At 40.1% G+C, this 26,286-nt stretch overlaps 2 protein-coding genes across 2 annotated transcripts in view; both read left to right on the top strand.

Moving 5' to 3' along the window:
* The window catches only part of LOC148185127 (unconventional myosin-X-like), a 94,282-nt gene extending 79,088 nt beyond the window's left edge, over positions 1 to 15,194 (top strand). Inside the window, exons 4-6 of the mRNA XM_088052790.1 lie at positions 6,195 to 6,382; positions 13,916 to 14,050; positions 15,053 to 15,194. Coding sequence (XP_087908916.1) covers positions 6,195 to 6,382; positions 13,916 to 14,050; positions 15,053 to 15,194 — 465 coding nt within the window. The remainder of the gene's footprint in view (positions 1 to 6,194; positions 6,383 to 13,915; positions 14,051 to 15,052) is intronic.
* Positions 15,195 to 16,021: 827 nt separating this feature from the next.
* The window catches only part of MYO10 (myosin X), a 63,551-nt gene continuing 53,286 nt past the window's right edge, over positions 16,022 to 26,286 (top strand). The window contains exons 1-12 of the mRNA XM_014259614.2: positions 16,022 to 16,082; positions 16,194 to 16,278; positions 16,940 to 17,043; positions 19,093 to 19,222; positions 20,171 to 20,289; positions 21,002 to 21,148; positions 21,327 to 21,427; positions 21,647 to 21,713; positions 22,829 to 22,921; positions 23,653 to 23,721; positions 23,897 to 23,979; positions 25,487 to 25,595. Of these exons, the coding sequence (XP_014115089.2) occupies positions 19,099 to 19,222; positions 20,171 to 20,289; positions 21,002 to 21,148; positions 21,327 to 21,427; positions 21,647 to 21,713; positions 22,829 to 22,921; positions 23,653 to 23,721; positions 23,897 to 23,979; positions 25,487 to 25,595 (912 nt within the window). The 5' untranslated portion in view covers positions 16,022 to 16,082; positions 16,194 to 16,278; positions 16,940 to 17,043; positions 19,093 to 19,098. The remainder of the gene's footprint in view (positions 16,083 to 16,193; positions 16,279 to 16,939; positions 17,044 to 19,092; positions 19,223 to 20,170; positions 20,290 to 21,001; positions 21,149 to 21,326; positions 21,428 to 21,646; positions 21,714 to 22,828; positions 22,922 to 23,652; positions 23,722 to 23,896; positions 23,980 to 25,486; positions 25,596 to 26,286) is intronic.

The raw sequence follows: 26,286 nt of genomic DNA, 5'->3' as shown, positions 1-26,286 counted from the left end.
ACAAGGGCCATATCTGCAGTATGAAGCAAACTCTTCTGTTCCCAGATTTTTCATCCTGACACCTTAAAATCTGGTGTTGAAAACATAATGAAGTTTGATGGCTATTTTGTGGTCTTTTAAAAGTTGCCTGCCACTGCATGTTCTGTGAAAGCACTGGGTTTGTTATTTGGTAATATTCTTGTAGCTGTGATGATTTAAAGGTGAGATGCAGAGGTTGTATGGTGATAAAAATCTTTTCCCATGCCTTTTATAAAAGTAACATAGAAGTAGCTTTGTGGTGAGCCAGTTGTACTGCAGTTTAATTTGAAGTTTCCTGTATATTAAGGGTAAGCCCAAAAAGTAATACTTGTGGAAAAAATTGGCAGGTTGATACCAATATCCCATTTAAAAAAAAAAAAATAAATTTACTTTTCAGACACAGAATCAGTTCCTTAAGAGACTCCAGGAAAGTCAGGAGTTGTTCAAAAATTATTCAGAAACATATTTTTTGAGGCATCAGTAAACGTGCTGTTCTTTCTGTAATATCATAGATTTTTCATGTTCTAAAACAGAGTCTTGAAAGTGCTCTTAAGAGAGTTGGACAAAGTCCTTTTTCTCAATGTACATATCTGTAACAAAACATCTTAACATCTGTATTTGATCTATTCCAGCATCTCTAGTTCCAAACTGTGAAGAATATTTTGATTTTTGGTGGTAGTAAAGAAACACAATGATAGAAAGAGATAGAGTAATGCAGTCTTCTCATGCCTGTTTTTATAGCGCAAGCAGTTTTGGTTTCTGTTGAGATTGCTGATCAAAGATTTAGTTCCAGAGTAGTGCATAATGTGCTTCAGCAGACCCCTCCAGTCTGCTTTTGCCTTCTCTTTCACACTTTCCCTGCAGCATGAGATATGGAAAGCCTAAAAGAAGTGTGTGTCCTTCCCTGCTTCCTTTTTATTTATTTATTTATGAAAGCAGGAAGACTGGGATGTCTCAGATGCTAGAAGTACAGATGTGGGATGTGTCAGATGTGAAGTACAGAGGGACATCTTGGTGTAGAGGGTGAAAGGTCATGAGAGAAACAGTGCAGAATAAATTTAATGACCTTACATGGGAAAAACAAACTTGGGTAGAACACAGATATCATCAAGGATCCTCAGAAACAGAAAAGTTATTCTGGAGCAGTTTTGACATAAAAGGGAAGAAGCAGAAGGTGCATGGTTGCTGGATATGGAACAAACCTGAAAAGATATACCCCAAAATTCTAAAAAGCATCTGTGAAGGGCAAAAGATGAAAAGCAGGGTGGCTCTGGTGTATTCAGTATGTTTGTTGTATAGCCCATGTTTTATAATGGTCTTCTGTTAGGACAGTTTTCTTTTTCATTGCTTTTTCATCATAGAGAATCTGAAAAAATAATTGAGGGGGAAATTCCTTACTCCACTTTTTTTTCTTTTAGTCTGAAAGCCTTTTCTACATGGGAAAGTAAGACATTTCAAACTGTATTTTGTTCATACGCTGCAAACTTTTTCCTTGTAATTCTAAGTGTAAAATACACTAAAGTGTATTTGGATCAATAAAATCTTGTATGTCATTTAGATTTTTTTGGCATCAAACTATAATAAATTGATTGTGTCTTTATTAAAAAAAATCAAACGGTCTCATGATGGACAGGACTACTCTGACTAAATATAGTTTTGCTAGAGTATTTCTGTGGGTATCAGCAGTCTTTGTGAGCTGTACATCTTTCATTTTGTCTAGCCTTACTCAACGTCTAGCTGAGAAGATAGGATTGGAACTTCTAATTTTTAAAGTCCTTGTAGAGGATCAGCAAACAATCTTGTTTTTTTTTTTGCTGAAAGGGCGAGCAGGAGTGTCTGTGGCTTGTGAGTGAAATTGTTTTAGGAGGTGAATTAACAATGTAAAATTCCAGTAAAAGTTTGAAAGTGCAAAAGGAACCCGACTTCTAATACAGTAATCAAAGTGCTGCACTGGGATTCAGGCTGAGTAACCCAACCTTCATTTATTCTTTGGTTTAAATAAAGACATCAGCAGTGATCTGATAACAAGTTGTTGCTGGATTAGTCTGTACCAAAGTAGTTCAGGAGTTTGTGTGTGGTTCTGTCTGGAGCGTTGAGTCAGTCATATAACAGGGAATGGTAAACTGCCCTGTTCATTGCCATGGATTTAAGGAGTCACTTCTAATGCAAGTTCTCAGGGTATATCTCTGAAAAAACTCTCAAACTATTTCAACTGGAAATGTTCAGAACTCTCCTGTCTGCTTGGTAGTGCTCTGGCAGTATTTATCCTATTCATAATTTCTTTGGAATGCTTTCATTAAAATAAGTAATTATTGACTTCCAGAATAAGATTAGAAACTACAAAGAACAAAACAAAAATTTAGGTAACTGTCTTACGAGAAAAGTGGAAGTGTAATTCTTGTGTGAAAATACCTTTTCTGAAATTTCACCTGCTTTGTGATGTTGGCATAATATAGTATTTAGAGATCCTGCTTTTGATTGCTAACCCATTTAATTTGCCATATGATGACGGCTGGTGAAGAAGTTGTGTTCAGGAGAAAACACACATCCACTGAGCAGTCCTGCATTTTTTGTGTACTTTTGCACTGGTTTAACCTGCTGCAAAGATGCTTGCAATTTCCAAACCAGAAGGTCTGCCCTGCAGGAAAGGGGTTATGTTGTGTGGTTGCTCAGCATCCCCAAGGAAGGGCAAGTGGAGGAGCCTACAAGAAAGATTGAAAGGGACTTTTTACAGGGGCACGTACTGACAGGACAAGGGGGAATGGCTTCACACTGAAGGAGGGTATGTTTATGTTAGATATTAGGAAGAAATTTGTTGTTGTTATGAGGGTGGGGACACTAGAAGTGTCTGCCTGGAGAAGCTGTGGATGCCCCATCTCTGGAAGTGTTAAAGGCCACATTGGATGGGGCATTGAGAAATCTGTTCTAGTGGAAGGTGTCCCTGCCCATGACAGAGGTGTTGGAACTGCATGATCTTTGCTCTCCTTCCAACCCATGCCATTCTGTGATTCTGTGAAATTGGGAGCATTCTTCATGGGAGTACATGTATCCCCCTCCCCCAAATCCCTAAGTTTGTGGCTCTTAGAGCTGCCAGGGTAGAGTCTAGAATCTACTGCTTATAAAATACTGCTACTAGTAAGACCTTGTGATAGGTACTGGATGAGATAAGTAATAAGCCTGAAAGTGATGTAGGAAATGATGCTTGCAGCAGCAGATCTTGCTGCAGTTGTGTATCCCAGAGGCAATTTACAAAGCCTTCTGGAAGATTTGTCTTTTAATGTGAACTTTTAAAATAATCAAATAGTTTTTAATAACAGTGCTGCTTCAGCCCATTGATAGTTTGCTGAACTACCTTGGGTAAAGACAGAAGTTTTGCTTGTGCCAGCTAACACCTTAGTCTGTGCAGACTAAACTGGTTGTGGCTACCCCTGCGTTGGACTGTAACATCTGGTAGGTGATAAATGTGATACACTGTGTCTGTGAAGAATATACGTTCTTCATGATTGTGCCTTGGGATGAGGAAATTGTATTTTGAAGTCCTGAGTTTGTTCTGTCACGTGCCATTGGTGACAGTTTGTGCATGCTTTTAACTTGTCCTGACTTTGCAGGTAGTACATACTTACAGCACTAGAAGACTGGAACCACAAAGCTGCACCTTTTTCAGTAGAGGTTGTGGTTCTTCACGTTTTTGATGAAAGAAAAAGAGAGAAGGAATTTTTTTAAACAGTGACATGTCCTAAGCATTACTCCATGAGGTGATTTAGAAATTGTTTTCATCAGTATCGTTTCTGCAGTCCACTGAGTTTCTTTTATTGCTATAATACACCACCCATTTTTCTATTATAGCTTATTGAATTACAAGGCAATGAATCCAGCTCACTTTATTTAATAAACTTTTAAAATTCACAGTTATGACTAATATTCTGGAAGTCTTTCTGTCACTTTAAAAAAAAACTGTGCTTAATCATGTGGAAGACTGCCCCATTTTAAATGAGTGTATGCAGAAGTAGACTGCTGTCACTTCTTCTGATATTTACTGTTTAGCACCGAAGCAAGAAAAGTCACAATGTGTAGATTGTGGTGATGCAGTTTTGCCAGTGCTTTATTGTGGGGATATTGTTCTGTCAGGTAGTGAATCTTGCAGAAGCTATAGAGTGATTATTTATTTATGAAGTTAGATGGTATCATGTTTCATGGGTATTTTTATATTTTCATCTTTGCCATGGCATCTGTTGTGATGGCATGCCTCAAGTTACTCTTTTCCAAAGACTTCAGCCAGACTTTAATAAGGGAAAGAGGAAGATCTGTAGCAGCCTCTTTTATTGGTCATACTTGTACTGCAGTCATGTAATTAAAAAAAGAAGTCTCTTAAATCTTTTCCATGTGCAATTTGTGCTAAAATATGTATCAAACAGAGGAAGTTTGTTTTCAGAGCCTTCCTTGTTACTTATTACTTATTTAAGAATCCAAGAGGAGATGATCCTAGGAAATTAAGCTGTTGTCTCTATGCTGTAATTGCCCTGTGATACGATCTCATGTTGAAATGGTATCTCTCTTCTAGATGAAATCTTCTGTGCTCTTGCACAGCACAGGGTGGGGGTGGGGGGGTGGTGTTATAAAACACAGTGAAAATTCACCACTCTGTAAAAGGTACTAGAGATACAGTGAGGAGGGATATTCCCCTTACTCCTGATACAATTGTCATGATTTCAAGGACACCACTGCAGTTCCCTTAGCAAGTGCTCAAAGCTGCAATTTGTGCCGGGCCTGAAGGCAGGTGAACAGGTGGATGATGGGGACTGTAACAGCAGGGTAACAGTGAGAAAGGAGAGCTGATACACAGCTTTAATTGCATGTTAATTAAGGAGAAAAAGAGGGAGGCAGGTAGATGCTGCGGGCTGCAAACGCTGCAAAAGAGACAGAGGGGAAAGGAAAGTATGGGGAAACTGATGGTCCCTTTGTCTTAGTGAATGCCCTGTCTTAGAGAATGAGGCTGCAGGAGGAGCACATGGGGCTGCCTTTCGGTGGTTTGCAAGATGCTGCTCCCCTTATCCATCCGCCTCTGGTTAGGGTGCTGTGGAGATGAAGAGAGCCCCAGTCCTGCTGTAAGCTCCACAGCTGGTTCCTGTCGGCGATGAGAGGGTTGACTGCTGGTGAGGCATCTGTACATGGGGCTGTGTTACAGGGCTGGAGGCTGCCCAGGCTGGCTCTTCACCAGTCCAGAGCTGGGCTGTTGAAGCCAGGTGTCAGCTTCCTGCCTGTAACCGCAGGAAGCGTGTTTAACAAAATGAAATTGGTATTGCAGCAGTAACACTGCACATGCCATACAGTATATTAATTAATTTCGCATGCCCCAGAAACTCTGGAGATAGCATGCTTAATGTTATCTCCTACCTCATTTAATGTGATTTTATTAGGAAAATATATTGAAGTGGATAGAGGGTGAGAGAGAAATAGAACAGCATTGTGAACAGACTGTTGCAGATGATCAGGTTACCACAGCCTAATGAGTTAAGGCAATGGGAATGGGCATAAGCTCCTACCTGGGTGGTTTTAACTGATGTGCTCTCTAATTGCAGTGGGATAGAAATTAATGACTTGCCAGCTGCTGTTCTGCATCCAACTAATATTAAAAATATGGCAGAAAGTCAGTGTTTTTGGAGCATCTGCTGCTTCACACATTTTTCTTAGAGCCTGCTATTCTAAATATAATGGTTCTAGTGTCTACCATAATGCCTGATACTTCTGTTTTAAAAGTGAGTGGCAGAGAAGGACTTGGATTCTCTACATGGAAATACAGACTTTTCCACCGTTACTTTGGACTCAGTTACTTGGGTTTCAGCGAGTCCCTAAGGACACATGAGAAGCAGCTGTAGGCCAGTGCTGATAGGCATTACCATGCAGCTGTAAGCAGCATTAAGGCAGGGATTTGTACAGTCAATAAGCTCAGTGTTATAGGTGGGGTAAGCCTGAGAACATGACAGAGGTGGGAAGGACTTTCACCCTTTTGTTGCTTTTCTTGAAAGGAAGAAATCAGGGAAAATTACTGGCCACTTTTATCCAAAGGATTGTTACAGTTTTGCAAACGTGTGTCTTTTGTCTGTCATTTGAGAAGAGCGTTAATCTGTTCCACCCCACACGTGGTAACAGCTCTGGGGGGTGCTGTGTGCTTGCAGACCTACATTGGTTCGATAGTTGCCTCCGTGAACCCCTACAAGAGCATCCCGGGACTGTACGACTGCGCCGCCATGGAGCGATACAGCAAGCACCACATGGGAGAGATCGCGCCCCACATCTTCGCCGTGGCCAACGAGTGCTACCGCTGCCTCTGGAAGCGCCACGACAACCAGTGTATCCTCATCAGGTGAGTGCTGGCTGCTGCTGCTGCTGCTGCTGCTTTGGGTACCCCTGATGGGGAGCCTTTCAAGGGGATGTGGCAGCATGGCTGCTGGCCATGTGAGGAGAACTCCAAAAGAAAGCAGGCTTGTAAAACAGCGCAGTTTCAAGAGAGTTCTGAAATTGTTTTGTGTCATTCTGTGCACCTCTAACAAAACATCAATTTTTTTTCTGCATCTTACAATTATATTTGGTAAAAAGAATATACTGTATTTTTTGTGCGTTTTTTGGTCTTCACACATCAAATGTTACCCTAAGTGTTTTTCCACCAGTTTAAACATCTCTGTGCAGTAGTTTGTCACTACTAGACCCTGATTCGGTATGGAGAGAAAAAGAAAAAGTTAACCTACCAGTTCTTGAGATATGCAGTAAATAAGAATAGCAAAAGAGAAACCCCTCCACATTTCAGCCACTTATTTCTGCCTGATTAATCTTCCTTGCTTAATCTTGTTGTGCTTTAATTTAATGGTGATTTAATAGCTTCCCGTTTGAACCACTCTGACACTGGTATTCAGGATCTGGCTCTGGCCGAGTGTGCGTTAGGGAGCAGTTGGCATTTCAATAGCTTTTCACTGCTTTCAGCTCCTCCTTCCTTCTGGCTCCAGAAGAGCTGAAAATGCAGCCAGCTCTTTTCCCATTCCCCAGCCTGCCAGCTCAGCTGTGTTGGCTCACACACAGGCAGGGAGACCAAAGTCTGGCCCACCAGATAGGGAGGAGCAGGTCACTGCAGCATCGTACCAGCTACAGGGCTCCGGGCAGGGGGTGATGCTCAGGGGGGTAAGAGACCTTGTGTTTCCCCTCCCTCTCCTCCCTTGCCTTCACAACATTTGTGTGATTAGGCCTACTTGCTGTCACCTTCCTGCACCATGAGGTTACACGTGTAGAGCTCTTCAGGCAGAAGCTGACATGATTTTGGCTGTCTCCTGACCTCCCAAGGAGCCCTTGTGGTGCTGGAACTGACTAGAGCATGGGGGAGATGGTGGGACAGCGTGAGAGCAGCACCTTTTGCAATAGGCAGTTTCTACTGACATTTCAGATTATGACCCAGGTTGCAAGGCTTCATGGATAAGAAGGGGATTTGGTGTATGTAGTTCAGCACCCAAGCTGTTGTTAGAAATGTGGATTAGTTGCATCATAGCCAGGCCTGCTTGCAGCTTTCTGCAGGCTCTCAGGTCACAGTGCCTACCTGCCTTTGCCTCTGGGCAGGTTCTGCTTTGCAATGACACAAAGCTGAAATGTAGCTTTCTTTAACTGTATTTCTCCTTCTTATTGCTTAATACCTACTTCTGTACATATAAAGATGAGTTCAGAGTCCAAGCAAAAATTAAATTTACAGAGCTCTTTGTCATGTGACAATAGCTAGCCTCAAGTCATGAGTTTGTTTTTTATTGCCAGGCAGTTACTTGTGAACAGCCTGTTTACACAAATTTAGGGACCAAAACAATTTCTGGTGGCCATTGGTATTTTTGCCATTTTGTAGCCTCAATATATTACCTTTCATTCCAGTTCCTCACAAGCTGCCAAGAGGAAGGGAGGTTATGTCCTAAAATGGACATAAGCAGAAGTCTGTGATGTTCCAGGGGAGTCTTCAGCACTCTGCTCTGTAAACCATGTGCTTTGGTACAGATAAGCCATAATATGGAGAAGTTTTGTATTAGGAATCCCTTTTAAAATTGTTTACTGTGGTCATGGATTGAAATAGTGATTTGTGTAAGTTCTGTGTTTCAGATAGTATAAGAGTATCTTGTTACTGCAGAAATTGAGGAAATGTGCAATTTAGATTAAAAAAAAATTACCAAATCTGCTTTCCTAAAAGAGCATTATCTGCTTTATCTGTGAAGGACTCTGAATAGGATTTTTTAAAATTACTGAAGGTTCCCATGGCCTTCCTACAGTTTAGGAAAGTCCCTGTTGTCGCTAGTTTAGCGCATAGGAAGTGGAGGTAGAAGAGTGTGCTTGGAAAATTCAGCATCCTGGTCATTCCTGCATCTTTTACTGGCTTAGAATTAGATGTTACAATAAGTCACTGTACTGTCACTGTAATTTTCTTGGTTACTACTAGCATTTGAAAAAGAAAGTAGCCAAGTGAGGCTCTTTAGTGTTTGAATTCAGACAAATATTCTGGTCTTGCATTTAATGTGAGAGATGATGAAGGAAAATTCTTTAGAATAGAGAGATAGAGGAAAATTCTGTTGTATCTTGAAAACACAGTAGTTAAAATGAGGGAATTATTCGGGTAGGTCTCACATTTCTGACAGGCAGTTTGAGCTGCTCCTGGCCTCAGCAGCAAATTGTAACAGCCCCACAAAGGAACGCACTGGGAATGCTGATGATCCTCTGGACTTGAAGTGCCCTCTGCTGGCCCCCAGAATTAGCTCAGCTTTGGTTTGGAGCTGCTTTCTTCATGCTTTGGGTTCAAAAACCTGTGAAAAAGTTTATAGTGGTTTGAAATATTAATATTGGGATGTTTTTCTTGCTGGGGTAGGGTGAGAGGGTGAATTGCAGAACACAAATTAGAAAAAATCAGAATATAATTTAAATGTGAGACCATTTTTTCCAGTATGACCATCCAGGTCAGAGGTGAACAGGAAGGAAATACAGAAGAGATGATAAATCGAATCACCCAAAATGCTTATATACTGGTGTGTGTAACAGTCATTAATTCACGATAATGCTGCATAAAAAGGACTTTGCAGCCTAAAATGTCAACAGAACGGCACACTGAAGAAGCTGTACATGACTGGTGTGTTTACGTAGTTGTGAAATGGTGTTTTAACTCTCCCAGGCTAAAAAGCTAGAGTTTTTCTGTAGACAAAAACATCTGCATCAATGAATTCTCAGTTTGTTGTTGGTCTGAACCATTACTGCAGGGCCCAGTTTCATTTAAAACAGGACGGAAAAAAGTCCACTTTGTTAAAAATGTCTTCTATCTTCTGATTTTTCAGCTGGGTGCCTCAGGAACGTGAAGGAAGTCCATCTAATTTGAGCAATAGCCCAACAGCTTGTTCTGGTGTAGGAAAGGGGCTGAGCTCCCTCATGATTAAAAGAAGTTCACAAGCTGAGACTAAGTTCAAACCTCCATGCCTTTTTTACAAGAATAGGAAAATATCTTTAGGTTTAGTTTGGTTTGGGGTTTTTTTGCTGCTCTGTGTAAGGTGATCTAGTCTGTGCAGAAGCAAACACATGCTCTTTTCTCAAAGAAAATTGCAATTGATCAGAGCACTCCCAAACCATTGCTCTGTATGACATTCAAGTCAGTGCTGTGAGTGGGAAATCACTGTTTGATATTAATTTGTTCTCTCTGTTATTATCTGATGGCCTGAAACTTCTTGTTGTTGTTTTTCAGCTTGAAAATAAATACAAACCAAACCCTTTATATGAGACCCAGACCTGTGATGGGTGTGATGTCCTTGTGAGACTGACACACCAAAGTTCAGATGTTCATTTGATGAAGTATACTTGCTGAAGGGGCCTTTTTTGTCTGTGTCTTGTCTGTCTTGGGGTTATAAAGGCAAGGCAGCATACTGTAGGGCCCCAAAAACCTCACTTGACGAGACTCTCAAAAGGATTTATGGTTGTTCACATACTCAGACACGTGGGAGAAATACTGACGAGATATTCTCAAGGGGTCAAAACAACAAAAAACTGGCAACTTTAGAAAATCAGAGAACTTTTGCAAAGGTTTAGAGCAGCATTCCATCAACATAAAACACTTTTCAAAGCATTAACCTCGCCCTTAAACTTTGAAAACTCTAAGCTCATCCAGTTTTAAGTTACTCAAAGCTCTGAGAAGAGGGAATTAGAGGAAGAAAGAGAAAGATAAGAAGGCAGAAAAGACACAGAAAAGGCCAAGTGTAGCTACCACTCCTGGTTCCAGCAGTGTTCAGCTGATAGAAATTCCAAGAGGAGGTAGGGTCAAGACATGTGCTGGCTACATGTCTCAGTTCATGTCTCACCCTTTGACCTTCCTGGACTCTTTCCCCATGTGGGGCTTCTGGTCATTTGGCCCTCGGGAGCTGGGTTAGGGGTTCCAGAGGTGCTCATGGAGCAGTGCCTTGGTGTGCCGGCAATTAGCAGCCACTACAGACTGTTCTGTCTCTTACCCAGACAGAACAGGGAAATGATTTAGTGTTATGTCCTTCAGAATGAGGAGTCACACTCAGTGACCCCTTTTTACACTGTGGCGGTCACGAGTCCAGGCTGCTGTGCCCTCAGCCCTGCATAGAACAAGTGAGAGACATGGAGAAAGTCTAAAGATCTTCTGAGTGGAGGCCTTCTGGCCTGCTGTCAGACTTAATATGTTCACAGTCCTGGATGTAGTGATGTGGAACAAGCTGGGCACTTAAACACATGGGCTGGAAAGGTTTCTGGAAGGTTGCTCTAAATAATTCACCCTTTATTGACCTTGTAGGTGCAAACTTTCTAAGGACTCTGAAAGACTGATCTCATGTGATGGTAAAAGTGAATAGAATGGATTGGTTACTACTAAATGCATAGAGAACATTGTGTAAATGCATCCTTTAGATTTTGTGGAGCTGAAGGTGTTTCCAAGAGGAAAATTTTAAAAAGTAATAAAAAAGTATAACATGGGAAATAGCTAATGGAGACAGGCACCTTGAATTTGGGGCACTAATCATCAAGTCATGCACAGCAGAAAGAGTAACAGGATGAATTGTTGGTTTCTCCTTCCCCCATGAGACCTGAGAGGTATCAAATGAAGTTATTAAGAAGTCAATCTGAAAAAAACAAGACCATTTGCTTTTTAAGGGAGTATGGCTAGAAACACAAAGAAGATAAGTATACTGAGGGTTACAAGACATAAAAGCCAGGTTTAGATCAGGAAGCCTCTGAACAGCAAATGACTGGAAGCTGGAAGAACACAGAAGGGATATAATTGTATATCTTCCACAGGCGTCTCTAACTGGCAACTATCAGAATAGGACACTGGGCAGGTTCAGAACCAAACCAATTCTGAGTCTCTCCTGTTGTAAGAAAAAAACAAGAGCATGTAATTGTGCATAACACCAGCTATACCAGAGAGAGATGCAGGAGATATTTTTCCATCGGCTTTGAATATCTCACTTGTAGAATGGCTCTCAGTTACACTGGGGTAACTTTCAGCTTCTATAGAACTACAGATTCTCCAGATCAAGGGACAGTGGGTGGGGGCAGAGGTAGGATGGTATCAGTGAAAGAGGTGATGTCCTCAATGTCACCCTGTGCCTGCTGTTGAGCTATATGCATGGCTCAGAGGGAGAGAATTAGGCAGGAAAAGGTGTGTATCACATGATGATTTATTGCACTAGACAAGAATAATGCAGGGGTTTGTGAAGCTCCCAAAACTACCAGTAGAAATGTTTTTTTCATGGTGAGTATTGAATGCAGGAATACCAAGTATTTGCTTCTTGGGCAGAAGACATGAGTGAGTGAGGGCCTGCAAAGAGAAAGGGAAGGAGGACTGTCCTGGTTTAGGGCAAATTTGGGAGGAAACTTCCAAAGGGGTCCCTCTAGAAAGGAGATTCAAGTGGCCATTCCCCCAACTGGTTTGGTAAAAGATTTCCTTGGAGAAAAATGGTAAAGAAACTGTTCATCTAACAAGCAAAGTATTTACAAGCATAAAAATTAATAATATTAAAAAATAAAACTTCTTGCTGTTCTGAAGAGATGGCAAATCCAGAAAGTCCTTTTCATGTGATATAACTCGGCTCACTCAGGTTCTTATCAGTCCCTCCAGCGCTGGAAAGTGCCAAGGCCCAGGCTCCGATGGGCCACAGGTGTGAGCTCCCGGGGTTTGGTTGGGTGTTCAGTCCAAAGCAGGGCTGACCAGTTCCAAGAAAAAAGGAAAAAAACAGTCCAGGGAACTTCTCTGCCTCAGCTAGCTAAAAACTGATTAACAGCAAAGGAGAGCTCTGTCCCGCTGTCTGTCCGTGCTGCAGACAACACAGTCCAGGAGCGGGATGTGGGGCAGTGAGGGCTCTTTCTGAACACAAACTGTGTGCTTCTTCTTTCCTCCCCTTGCTCTCAGAGCCAGTCTTAAGGGTGCAGAACTCAATATTCAGCATAAACAGAGCAGACAGTTTGGGGCACAAACATCATAAAGTCACCCCAGGACAAAATCTGAAAAGGCCAGACATCAAGGGTAAAATTACATTAAAAACACTACAGAATTTCTTTGATGTGGTATAAATATAATGGATGAATCACACTTACTGGAACATATTGGTGGTATGAAGATGTCTCATTATGTTTTCTGAATGTCTCTTCCCTAATTTTATTGTTGATATTCATTTGCAGGAAAATGTCATGCTGTTTTTTTGGGTGGTACCTTTCTTCTTTGTTTTTTACTAGAAAGCATCATTATACTATGTTGTAAGCTAAAGTCAGTGGGGTCGTTACTCTGCAATGGCACAACAAAAGACTGTCAAATTATCTAAGCTTGCTCCACAGTTGTGCTCCATCAAAGTCAGTGACAGAATTCCTGCTTGCTAGAATGGAAAAGGTGAAGTAAGACCAAAATGTACCCTCTTTCTTTGGGAGTAAACTGGAATGAGGTACAGTTTAATGAGGAGCTAGGCCACAGCTTAGGATACAATCTATGACTGTAGATGAAGAGTGAGCAAACTAGACAAACTTTACCCACAAGTTATATTTTTAAATGGCTCACAGTGTGTATTTAGACTATATAATTGAAGGGAAAAGGTACTGGGGAAATGAGCCAAAGCTAAACTTTCCCATTTTTAGAGTGTTAGTTTTGAAGAGAAACTGAGTATATTGCCTTCTGTTTGTATCAGCAGGGCTGCTTATTACCAGTTTGTTTTTAAAATATCAATTTAGCATTATCAAATAGCTTTGTTCTCCTGTGGGTGGTGATGAGAGGTTTTATACCTCCAATGGTAATGAGAGGTGGAAATTGTATATTTTGAACTCACATGCTTCTGGTTTGTTTCAATAGGTATATAAAAAGTCTGTTTAAAGAGTATGTAGCTTGCTAAGAATTTCAGCATTAATTGTACGAGCAGCCTTTATGTGTTAGAATGTGCACTGGTGTCTATAACTTCCTCCTCCTCACAGCAGGGCTCCTTCATTAAACAGATTGCTGCAATGTATCCCAAACTTTCCCATCTTAATTCTTAGTTTGGTCTTTATGCTTGTCCATTGCCATGCCTTTGTTGTGACTTTTTTTTAACATGATGGTGGGAAGTGTTGGATAATTGTTTGCCTTCAGAGAGCTCTTCATTGCCTCCTAGGTCTATGTACATATGCAGTCAGTGCCTTGAAATGCTATCTGAGCAGTGGTATGAAGCTTAAGAACAGCTTGTGTTTTTCCCTGGATGTCATATTCAGGAAGTTTAATGGGGTGTTCTGTCTCCATTTGACCATCACTTCTAATCACCCCAGTCCTCCTGACCTCCAGGAATGTAGAGTTTGGGTGGGTGGCCAGCCAGAGGGCTTCTTCACTGGCCACTGGGACTGTGCAAACCATTTCCTCCTCTTCTTTCAGTGGTGAAAGTGGTGCTGGTAAGACGGAGAGCACTAAGCTGATTCTCAAGTTCTTGTCTGCAATGAGCCAACATTCACTGGAGATGTCCTCCAGAGAGAAGAGCTCCTGTGTGGAGCAAGCTATTCTTGAGAGCAGGTATTGGATCTTTCAATATATGGGTAATTTTTTCAGAAGACATAAGCCTTGACATTGAAATAAGAGCCTGCAATGTAATCAAATGTGTGTATGTTTACTGAACAGTAAAATGTATCCTGTACAAAGGGAAATACTCCATTAAATAAAATTACCTGCTGCTCTAGAGAGTTGTGAGCACAGTGGTATCTCTTAGTGAAGCAAAAATATGCAGAGGTTTGAAATGGATGAAGCTTTGATGGTAGCTTTCATTTTTGTTTGCAGCTGAATTCAGATAATCAGAGTAAGGGAAATGGGTGATTGGAGGGAGAAACCTTTGGTTCAGTTTGTGTAGCCTGAGGATACAGTAGAACAAGATACAGCATGGTGAGGATAAAGCACTCAAGTGGTAAAAGCATGCTGAGGGAAGGGAGGATAAGGAGAACTGATAAGACAGATGAGTGAATGCATCAGATAAATTGGACACAATCTACGCAAGCGAAAAATAAATCTTGGTGTTCACATGAAATGACACAGTTCTAAACTATTTAAAAACAAAGGCAATTTGAGATGCTGTTACTGTAGTTTATCTAACTTCATCTCTGCTGTATGTGCTGTATCTTGATGTAGTTTGTTTTTTTTTAATTGCCGTAGGACAAGGACTCTTTACATCTGTCTAGAAATTTGCATGTGCTGAGATTTCTTATTTCTATCATTTGAGTACTGCCATGAGAATTGTGTGCATCTTTTGAGTGATTACAAAAGAAGTAGCAAGTAGCAGCTACTATTCTGCAGATGCAGAGCAGTTCAGTATAATTTATCTTCCTGTTGCATGAATACTTGCATCTTCTGCTAGGCAACCAAGATGCCCATTTCTAAATGGAGGGTAATGCTGGGATGTAGGCTGCTGCTGAGGGGAGTGTCAGAGGGGAGCTTGTCAGAGTGCTGTTCCTTTCACCAGCCTCATGTGAAGCTGTTGGCATGCTGGTCACATGTTAACACTCCTGTCGTTCTCTGTCTTCACAGTCCAATTATGGAAGCTTTTGGCAATGCAAAGACTGTTTACAACAACAACTCAAGTCGCTTTGGGAAGTTTATTCAGCTGAACATCTGTCAGAAAGGAAACATTCAGGGAGGAAGAATTATGGATTGTATCCTCGTTTGGTGATTTGACCCCTGTTTGTGGGATGCACCCATGTACCTTCTTGATGGAGGACTGAGGGAGAACTGGCTTGCCTTTGTCCTTTCACCCCTTCCTGACATTTATGCAGTTAAACTGAGCTGATGCAGGTGGGAAGGGGAAGCAGCAACACCAAATCCATGCACACATGCATTTGTGGCAGTGTGGGGTGTATGTACTCTTGGAGGAGCAGCACTTTGTATTGCTTCCACTAGCGTGACATGGCTTGTGTGCATTTCCAATGTAATGAGCTGAAACAGCCTCGGGAGTCCTCGGGAACATCTTGAGTTGTCAGCCATTTCCTCTATTACTGTATCCAAAGATAAGCTGCTTACTTCTCTGGAATAGTACTTGAAAGAGCAGAGGTACTCAATTTCTGTAGTGTGAGTCTTGGTGGGTTAAATCCTCAGATTTATCCTGCATTTGACAAAATTAGGCTATAATCCAGCTCCACCAGAGGTGTGGGGATGAGGTATATTCCAAGGGGATCCTACCTGCTGTTTTAAACATAAACTGCTTTTTCAGTGGGGAAAAAAAAAATAATTCTTGAGCTTGTTTCCAAGCTTTAGGGGGGAAAAAGGCAAAGGAAAACAAACATCATTTAATATGCAGAATCTGCCAAGTCCAGTTTTAATGGGATGGAAGAGGTGTTGATACAATGATATTAGAACTGCTACAATATTATCATTATTGCTACTTTGTTTATGTTATTGTAGGTGTATTGTATGAAACGGGCTTAGCTTATAAGAAAAGATCATGATCGTCTTCCTATTGCCTCAAACAAAAGAAAGATTATCAAAAGCTGATTCATTAATTGATTTTTACTTTATTCCTTGACTGAAGCTTTTCTTGCTGGCTCCAGATTTATTGGAAAAAGTAAGCTGATATTTGCTTTTGCTCAGTTAATTGTGTTTGATTTAGCTTTTGTCTGAAACTGTGGATAAAAAAATCGTCTTTAAAAATGATCACTATTTTTTACTTTGACAGAATCGTGTAGTAAGACAAAACCCTGGGGAAAGAAATTATCATATATTCTATGCTCTGCTGGCAGGGATAGAAGAGAGAGAGAAAGGTAAGTGGCAAAGAACAAGTAACACAACTGTAGTGGTTTTCTGCTAGTGTCAGCAGTGGTGACAGCAGTGGAGAATTTAACTGCAGAAACCCACTAACCCAAGCTGAGAAATAGGTTATTCATTCAGTGATTCAGGGAGTGTGAATTTGAGCTCAGCTTGATAAAGGAACACACTTAGCTGAAGTATGTCACTGAGCTGACGGTAGTGTTCCTCCCTGCTTCTGCTGTGGCCATGGGAAAATTACTTGGGGACAAACATGCCTCATTGTGTTCAAACTGAATATTTTTTCTGGTACTAAAGAACTCCACAGCAACAAAGATAAATAATTCTGGTTGTTCTAATCCTTTCCCATAAAGAATAAATCCACTGAACAAAAGAGATGACAATTGTATATGTGCAAAATTGCCTAAAATTGCCTCAGCATCTACCTGTGGGCCTGCTGTCTTTGCATGGTAAAAAGTAAAGTTAACTCTATTATGCAGCTAAATAAAACAAAAGCCAGCAAAATAACCCCCAGTCTGATTTTAATATAAAACCTTGTCTTGTGCATTGTCATAATTTCTGAGCAAATTAATTGCGAACAGTTAACTTTAACATAGTAACTTGTGGAGTACTTTTGTTCAGGTATTTCTTTTCACTTACCCTCTTTTCTCTCATTAGATGCTTTTTACTTATCTGTACCTGAGAACTACCACTACCTGAACCAGTCTGGATGTATAGTGGATAAGACAATCAGTGACAAAGATTCTTTCAAGGAAGTCATTGTGAGTTGCTTCCCTTGTTCTTTTGCCTTAAAAATTGCTGGAAGTTCAGGTGTGTGGGGGCCACCTGACAGAGCAGGGTACAAAGCCTTCCTGTGCTTTCCTCCATGTGCAGCTCTCTCATTTTGGCATTAATCTTACAGGGACTTAAATTTTCTCAAAATGCTTCACTGTCATTTTGAGCATGCCTTTGTCTTTCTCCCAGTATTTAATTTTTACTCTTTCATTTCAAAGTGTTCTGTAATTTAGCAAAATGCTTAACATTTTGAAATGAAAAGAATACCTGTTGGGAAGTCAGTAAGATTTTTACATGCCTTTGCCTTTCCCTGCATTGTTTTATATTACATATATATATATATATATATCACTGTTTTTCAGTCTGAAAGCTTTGCCGAAATCTTGTGGCATCTTCTGGGTGGAGTCTGCAGTGCGGCACACAGGGAGCAGAGCACCTGTGACTCTTTAAGTTGCAGCTGGGAAATCCACTTGTTGTGTGGAGTAACTTACACAAAAGAGTTATGAAAACATAAGCACAGATTAAAAAAATGGGTCCAGACGGAATCTCTCTTAATGGCTTTATATCTTACATCCACAGCAGTTACTGACCACGCTAATTGAGTATTGTAGCACTGAGGTGATGTGTGTTAGATTTTAAAAATCAGATAAAACATTTGGCTTTATGCCCTTCACCAAACTGTTCTTGCGTAGCTATCTTAATCTTTTTCCAAATTGATGAACTAATGTGTAGTGGATTCTGCAGATTTTTTGCTGTGTAAAAATCCCTCATCTTGCATGGCAGAAAGAAGTGTTGGAAACGTTGGTAATTTACCTATATTATAGCTGCATGCTGAAGCTGATTAGCATGACATTTAATTTATGCTAGTTGTCTCAGGATAGGCAGACCATGAAATCAGCTGGGCAGGGGATGTTTGCCTGCTGCCTGCAGCATGGGTAGGCTAGGAGAAGGGGCTGCCAGACTGCATTCCCAGAGCAGGAAGTGAGCAGAAACCCCCTCAGCTCATCTTCACCTGTCTTTTCCTGTTACAGTCATGTCCTTTGCCTGCTTTTACTGCAGTGTAAGTCTTGGAAATGTTACTTAAGGAGAGCTTTTTTTGTAGGAGACAGGGAGGGGCAGCACATTGAGCATGGAGATGAACTTGTAGTGCTGCTGCCCTTTTGCTGTGAAAGTTCTTTACAAATTAAACCTTCAACTATTATTTCCACCCTGCTTTGAATTGGGGGATGAGTCTGAGGCTTTCCCATTTGTAAGGGATGACTTATGAAAGATAAAATGTGCCATCTGTCGAACACCTGCAGTGACTATAACATGATGAGTCTGACTGTAAGGATACAAAACTGTGATCTGGTTCAGATCATACAGGCTCATATTACAACAGAATTTAGGAAGTTCTATCATTTCAAGAGGCATACAATTACCCCTTCTGTGTTGAAGGGAAGCATGTGTGCCTCTTGTTTTAGTGTTTCTTTTAATATTTGCTATTTGGTCTTCTCCTTGTTTATGTAGTTGAGCCTTGATTGTTGCCATATTGTTTATTCATAAATTCAGCACTTTTTATATAGATACGTTTCTTACTCAGTTTTACTGGAAGTTGTCAGACCACACTGGTAAGGTGCATGTTTGGGCACAAAAATGATCAAATCTTAGATGCTGCTGTGTTTCCTCCCCCATGCCTTGTTACCTACAAGGCCAATAGGAAAATTTTGGTAAAAACATGCAGGAGGTAATTAGTAATTCAAATTAGAATACTTGTATCTGGTGCACAACTCAGTGGGTCGTTCCAATATTTATACAATTTTAATGATGAATTTGAAAGCAAATTACGGCATCATTACAGCATCAAAATGAAATTTCTTAAGGGCAGAGTGATGCTACATGTTCCAAGATGTCCCAGTGATGCCTTAGAGTGTATTCAGTTTGGGATGAAACCCAAAGGAATGGACTCGAGTCTTTTAGTCCTGAGTTGCTTTACTAAGGCCTCCCAGTTTTGAGTCTGTGTGCACGTTACGGAAGAAGCTCACATGTCATTCCAGACTGCAATGGAAGTGATGGAGTTCAGCAGGGAGGAAGTACGAGAAGTTCTGAGACTTTTGGCTGGCATCTTGCATCTGGGAAACGTTGAGTTCATCACTGCTGGTGGGGCACAGGTGTCCTTTAAAACAGGTGAGAAGGCTTTGCATCCGAGTCTGAATGTTTCTTGGGGTTCTGAAAGCCTTATTCATTGTTAGTATATCTCAACATAGCAAGGACAAGCAATGAAAGGGTTTTACTGCTTTTTAACATCTGTAAATATTTATTAAAATGTTACTTTGGGAGGATGGGGTTTGACAGATAAAGCAAAGTAGTCTGCTGCTGGATGCTAGGTCTTAATATGGGAAGATCTTAGGCACATATTTGTTCCATTAACAGTAGTGAAATTTATTTGAATCCAGTTCCTTCTTCAAAGAATTCTCAAGTTGATAAAACATAAGTGCTCAAATACATTCCCTAACCAAGAACTCCACTGAAAGTATCTTTTTTTAGAGCTTTCAATGTTTCAACTAGGTATCTGAAAGAATGTGTTGGTGTATCTAAAGATTGAGCTGATGGGCATTTTAAATGTTTGTTTAAATGTGGCATTAGAGAGTAGCATTATGTACTGCTTTATATACCACATTATAGAAAAACTGAAAATTAAAGTATGCATGGAAGAAAAATTTCACTGGTTTATCCTCATCATCCCAAGCAAAGCAGAAACATTTACGTCTACATTCATGTGGACAAAAAGAGTCAATTACTGTTGAAAAATGTATCTGGAAAAATGTGTTAGGGCAAGCAGTAGATTGAATTCTTGACATGTGAATATTAAGAGGAAAATAAATATTTGTGACTTACTTGTGATGTATTTCTACTGCTAGTTTCCTTCAGTTGTAATAATTATGCCATTTAATGAGCAGCAAAACAGTATCTTTGAATTTCTAGTTGTGTTTTCATCTCTAATCCCTGTCATTTTAGGAGCATCTTAAATTGTGGTGGTAGTAGTAGTAGAAATAATAATGGTAGAAAACTGAATTGGTCTCCTGGTTTCATATATTTAAGGACATATTTGTATTTGTCTTTCTCTTTTGCCAGCCCTTGGTAGATCTGCTGAGTTACTGGGCTTGGACTCCACACAGCTAACAGAAGCATTGACTCAGAGGTCGATGATACTCAGGGGAGAAGAAATCCTAACACCTCTTAGTATACAACAGGTAAAGGTGCCTCAATTTTGACATATTTTTAGGGTCTTAGTCTTAGTCTTCAAGTCCAGAGAAATCACTGATCACTCAAGAGCAGAAGCTTAGCTCATGCATCAGAATTTTGTAATCAAAAGTACTACCTAGTTTTTTTGGGAAGAGTATAATTTCTTTAGATCTCATTCTATTATTCTGGCCATGGCTTATAGCTTGTCTCTTGTTATTCTTATGAAGCCTGATTACTTCCCATTTTTTTCAAATTCTAAACATATAGGCTGATATTTTTTTCACTATGGACACTTGTGTCAGGGGGGTGTTTTTTCAAAATTTTCAGGAGAAATATATTTATAATTTGCAAGAAGAGAATTAGAAATAGGTATGCATAACATTATGTTTCCCTCTGGAAAAGGGGGAATTAAGGTATTGTTTCCTACACTTCTCTTTCCTTCCTCCACACCTGAAGTTTATAATTTCCTAGTTTTTTGAATGCTTTAGCCCTGAAATGTAATTTTAAAGCCATATAGGTGTATAGCTGTTTTAAGTTAAACTGTTAAAGCTTGAATCATGATGCCTTGTAAATGTTAATACAATTGCTGCCAAGCTACATAGGAATGAAGCTCCTTGCATTATACATTGTTTTGTGCTGTGCTAAGGACACTGATCTGAAGTGTTTGGTCAGTTCTGTCACGGGGTGGTTGATGTCTTGTGTATTCCCTCTTTAACACAGGCAATAGACAGCAGAGATTCTATGGCAATGGCACTTTATTCTCAGTGTTTTGCATGGGTCATTAAGAAAATCAATAGCAGAATCAGGAGCAAGGAAGACTTCAAGACTATTGGAATTTTGGACATATTTGGATTTGAAAATTTTGAGGTAGGTTTCAAAGGCTTATTCAATGGATTGTCTTATATTTATGCTTTATTGCTTTTACATGTTTTTGTCATCTTCTCTGGAACTCGATTTTTAAACATGTTGTTACCTAACCCATTCCCTTGTTTGCAAAGTAAAATATTTCAAGTGTCTGCATTTTGAAAATGTCTTGTCTCTTTAGGTAAACCGTTTTGAGCAGTTTAATATTAACTATGCAAATGAAAAGCTTCAGGAGTATTTCAACAAGCACATCTTTTCCTTGGAGCAATTGGAATACAGCAGGTAGGAGAGAGAGGAGAAATTTGAAATAATTTTACAATATCGTATTCACTTGAAGTCAGTTCACAGCTAACTTACTTTCCTTTGAAAGTCTCTATCTGGAGCTGTGTATTTTATAAAAGCAAGCTGATTTTGCTGTAATTTTCAAGATAAATACAGCAGCTTCTCCTATTTCTAGAACTAAAATAATTTCAGTAAAAAGGCCTGCTTTATTTTCCTTAGGGAAGGACTAATTTGGGAGGATATTGACTGGACAGACAATGGAGAGTGCTTGGATCTTATTGAAAAGGTAAGAAAGAATTTGATACTGTTACCTATTTTTAGTTTTTTATTCTGAGGTAATATGTCTTTAAAAGATTTGTCAACAAAAAAAACAGGTGAACAGCATGGTGGATCTTGCATGTCTAAATAGAAAACTTTGAATCAGATTATTTTTATGTATGGCTATGTTAAGGATTATACTATTAGCTCTTTTCCTTGCAGCAAGTTTTCTCCTTGTGTGATTATACACAAAAGCAATATTTGGAGATGATTAAAAAGAATCATTTGATCCTTGCTCACTCTTGCCATCAGGACAGGCAGGCTGTGTGAGCTTATCTCCAGGGCAGGAGGGTGTGTGCCTGCAAGAGTTCAGACGAGCACAGAAGCGAGTGGCAGCAGGCAGGGGATCCAGCTGGCAGGACGTGACTGCAGTCAGGGCACTGTGGCTTTTCAGGAGCTGCTCTGAGACCTTGGAAAGTGGCTTATTAAGATATGCACCTGGAGAACCATTTTTTCTGAGAGGCTGTATCAACTTGGAGCTTGCTGGACACGTTAATTAGCTGAGGGGTAGCTTGCTTTGTTTACCACCTCTTCTAGCATGAGAAGTAGGAAACATCAAAGGAAATTACACAGAGGCATATGTAAAGGAAAGGGAGGTTGTGCTTCATGCAGGGTGAAGTTAAACTGTATCTTTTGCTCTGCCCCTGGGCACTGTGGGTGCTGAAAGTTTGCATTGATTCAACAGCTGGGGTGGATAATTATATGGAAGAAACTTTTTTGTAAGGCTGTTTTACACAAACTCCTTGGACTCCTGATCGTTTGACATCTTGGAGGCTGGGGTTGTATTCTGGGGCAATGTCACTGTATGTATCTAAAAACTGCCCACATCAGAAGAACTGATTCTTCCAGTAGGTTGTTTTTCTTTATTTTGCACACGGATAGTGTATGCTCTATATTTCAAAAGAAGTCCTGTCAGAAAAACAGGATTACAGTCACCTTCAAGAGTGGGGTTTTAGTAGTATATGAGTGGTTTTGTGCTTCTCTGCACAGAGCAAATTTTAAATGACTGTGATTTTTCCAAACTGGGGACAACAGCTGTGTCTATCCATGCACTGACTCATCTTCTGCCTCTTGCTGTTCTAGAAACTGGGACTATTGGCACTCATCAATGAGGAGAGCCATTTTCCACAAGCTACTGACTCCACCTTACTGGAGAAGTTGAATGCCCAGCATGCTGTATGTGATGTTTTGCTGATATTTGCTGTGCAAATTATGTAGAATCTCTTTGCTTTGGTAGAAATTCATGGTTCAAACATATGGGTGCATAGTTCTAGAGGCTTTTTTTTTGGATGTGATCCTACTTCCATGGCAATCTGTATACTTTGCTGTCAAGGCTGAGTTGGTTACTGGAAGAACATATCCTTGTTGCTGTTGACTTAAAGGTTTCTGTTGTGGTGAATAAGTCAAATTCTACTCTTAATGAGAGCTCTATCAACCTGCAGTAGCTCAGATTATTCTGATCTTCCATTTCCCTTGATGTAATAAAGCATTCACCTTCATGTCATTTACTGAAAGTTTGCTGTTTCCTCTGTCCAAATTAGTGATACCTTTATTTGTGATACTGGAATTATTTTACACAATTTCTGGGATGCAAGCATATCCACCAATCTTCATAACTGCCAGTTTGAGACAGAGCCTTCTCTTTCAAAGTACCTTTTGTAGATGATTCTGCCAGATGGGGTTCAGGTTTAGTATAATGCCTTTTTATGTGCTATAAATCTGTTATTACTGCATTTGAAGCAGCCCAGACTAACAAATCCTATTGCCATGAGTTGCTTGTTTGCTTTTGGAGCACTAATCTTTCAGGGAGTTTACTGGAAGACAATGGTCTGTTTAGGTATGGGTTGAGAGGATAATGTGACAACCCCCTCCAAATATTTTTCTCTTTTTTTTCCCCATTCAATTAGAACAATCCTTTTTATGTAAAACCAAGGGTTGCTGTTCACAACTTTGGAGTGAAGCACTACGCTGGGGAGGTAATTTCTTTATTTGCTGAAATTATTCCAAGCAGAACTTTCATTAGCTTAATTTTCCCCCAAGGCTGCTCAAAATTAACTAAAGCGCTCTGTTCCCTCAGCACTTTTTACAGCGCCGCTCTTGTGAGAGGTGCCTGTTTGGATTGTTGTTTGAACCAGCTCTGTTTTCTTCTAGGTCCAGTATGATGTCAGGGGGATCTTGGAGAAGAACAGAGATACTTTTAGAGATGATCTCCTGAACTTGCTGCGTGAAAGCAGGTAAGTTTCTGCAATTTTTTGTAAAGGACAAAAAAAATATAAACTAATTAGTATAAACTAATTCTGCCAGGATCGAACACCTAATCCTGCTGGGGTTTGAGTACATTTAGATGTTGCATAGCAGCAGACCTGAAATGAGTATAGAATGAAACAGAGATGAGCATATCGTATCACAGAAATGAGCATATCAGAGTTGCCTGTAAGCAGGTCTGACTGTAAGTTGCCTGTAATCGCTTCTGACAAAGTTGGCTTTACCTACATTATACTATTGTTGCTGTTCAGTCCAGGGGGTTCCTAGAGAACTAACCTGCTGCTCTGTAATGAGTAAGGATGCTAGAAGGTGGTCATAGTTTTTGACTGTTTCAGAGTGCTTTATAGGCAGCACGCATGTGTTTTTTTACTTCATGTTTGTATCTCTGGCATTCCCTAATTGGTTGGACACTTGCTGTCGGAGACTACCACAGTGCAAATCTAATGGAGGTTCTCCCTTTGAAGCAATTACTGTATAGTAATTGCTTCAAAGGGAGAAATTCTGTTAAGATTGATCTGAATGAAAGTCTGAGCTTGGATGCCTCTGGTACCTGCATGTCTCATGTCATTCTGCTGTGTAAGGTCTTAGGGTCCTTATAGTGGTACCCTGTGAGCTGTGGTGGTACCACATCCCTCTTCCTAAGTGTTTGGTTGAGACTCCAGGACACACAGAGGAATAGCAGAAGAGGAGGGAGCTGAGCCTGGGTATTGCTGTCTCATCTGCTGCCCTCCCCTATCCCATCCAGTCATCCTGCTTTGCTGTGCAAGTTGCTTGTTCGTGAATCCCATAAGCCCTTCTGTGCTGGGGAAACTGTTATTAAGCAATTCCCTCTCTGTGTTATTTGTTCTGGATTTAATGACATTTCTGATATGACATCTGTCAGTTAAAGTATCTAGGTGAAAAGAATAAATGAGTTAAACTTGTCTGGGCCTGGTTTTGGTTTTGCACCATCATTTGTGTGGAGCTTGAATTAAAATGTCTGTGTTTCTGTAGAAATGCTAAAGGGAGAGTACCCAACCAGTAGGGTAGAAAATAGCATGCACAGTTGTTGTCTGAAAGTGAGGCATGCATGAATGGCTGTTTTGTATTACATCCCTAACCAAGCTGGAAGTCTTGTTTTTTAGTCTTTGTTAGGTACAATTCCAGTTGCAGTCAGCTGGAGTTTTGGTTGAGTGAGCGGAGTAAAATGCAGTAAAGCCTCTAGGACTTCACACTTCATTTCCATAATGATGTCTTTGGAATGGAGAAGAAAGAACTTCCTTGTTTTGTTTTTTTGTTTTGCTTTTTACTCCCCTGGATAAATTCTGCAAAGGCAAAATCTATTGTTTGTTACAGATTGTGGAGAAAATCAATAAGTATGTTTTTGATGGAGGAGCTTCTTGCTAAGACAGAGTGCTTTCTTTGCATTCTACAGTGGTGAACCTCACAGTCTGTTAAGATACACTATAGAAATACTATTTTCCTTTTCCATTTCAGTCTTGATTTCATCTATGACCTATTTGAACATGTTTCGAGTCGCAACAATCAGGACACTCTGAAATGTGGAAGCAAGCACAGAAAACCCACTGTCAGTCTCCAGTTCAAGGTTAGTTAATGTGTCATCTCTGCTCTGTAGCTAATCAGTGATAGACAAACCCTGGTACATAAAGAACAGGTGCAGATCTAAAAAGGCAAAACCTGAGGATGAAAACATTGCTGCCTCTTCTATGACACTGCCCTTGCTAGTTAAGCGATTGACTGTCCTGGCTAGCTTCAAGTAGACACTGACCTTCTCATCACACCATCCCCACAAAACTCCTGTTGCATTCTCCACTTGCTCGTTCTTATTTTAAAGCTTATCTGTGAAGTTGGCCTCTCTTGTCCTGGTTTGTCTTTATAATCTAAATCCAGCCACAAAATTCCACAAAGCCTTACAGCAGTGCCTATATGCTTAGAAAAATAAGTGCTGAATAAATACCTTATTAAGGTGTTGCCTTGCTTTAACCTAAAGTTTGGAATGCATTTTTGTTAAACACCTTTTTATGAGGCTTTATAGCCTCTCATCAAAAATGGCACCAAATTGAAATCTAGCATAAAGTCTATCTGCAAATTATTTAAAAGGGAAAGATTGGCATGAAACATCTCCTAAATTGTATGAGTACAAGTCTGGATTAGTTGCCTTTCATTTTATTTGAATTAATATACATTTACAGAGTTCATTCACTTTTTTTTTTAAAAAGAGCAGACTCAAATGCCTTAAGGGCAGATTTTATCCTAATAAACTTTTGCTAAGTGTT

Source organism: Pseudopodoces humilis, chromosome 1 (assembly GCF_049639895.1).
Source record: "Pseudopodoces humilis isolate 2021_Gansu_Grassland_sample_001 chromosome 1, ASM4963989v1, whole genome shotgun sequence".
Classification (NCBI taxonomy): Eukaryota; Metazoa; Chordata; class Aves; order Passeriformes; family Paridae; genus Pseudopodoces; species Pseudopodoces humilis.
Note: the sequence above shows the minus strand (reverse complement) of the source record. Positions and strands in the feature narration are given on the sequence as shown.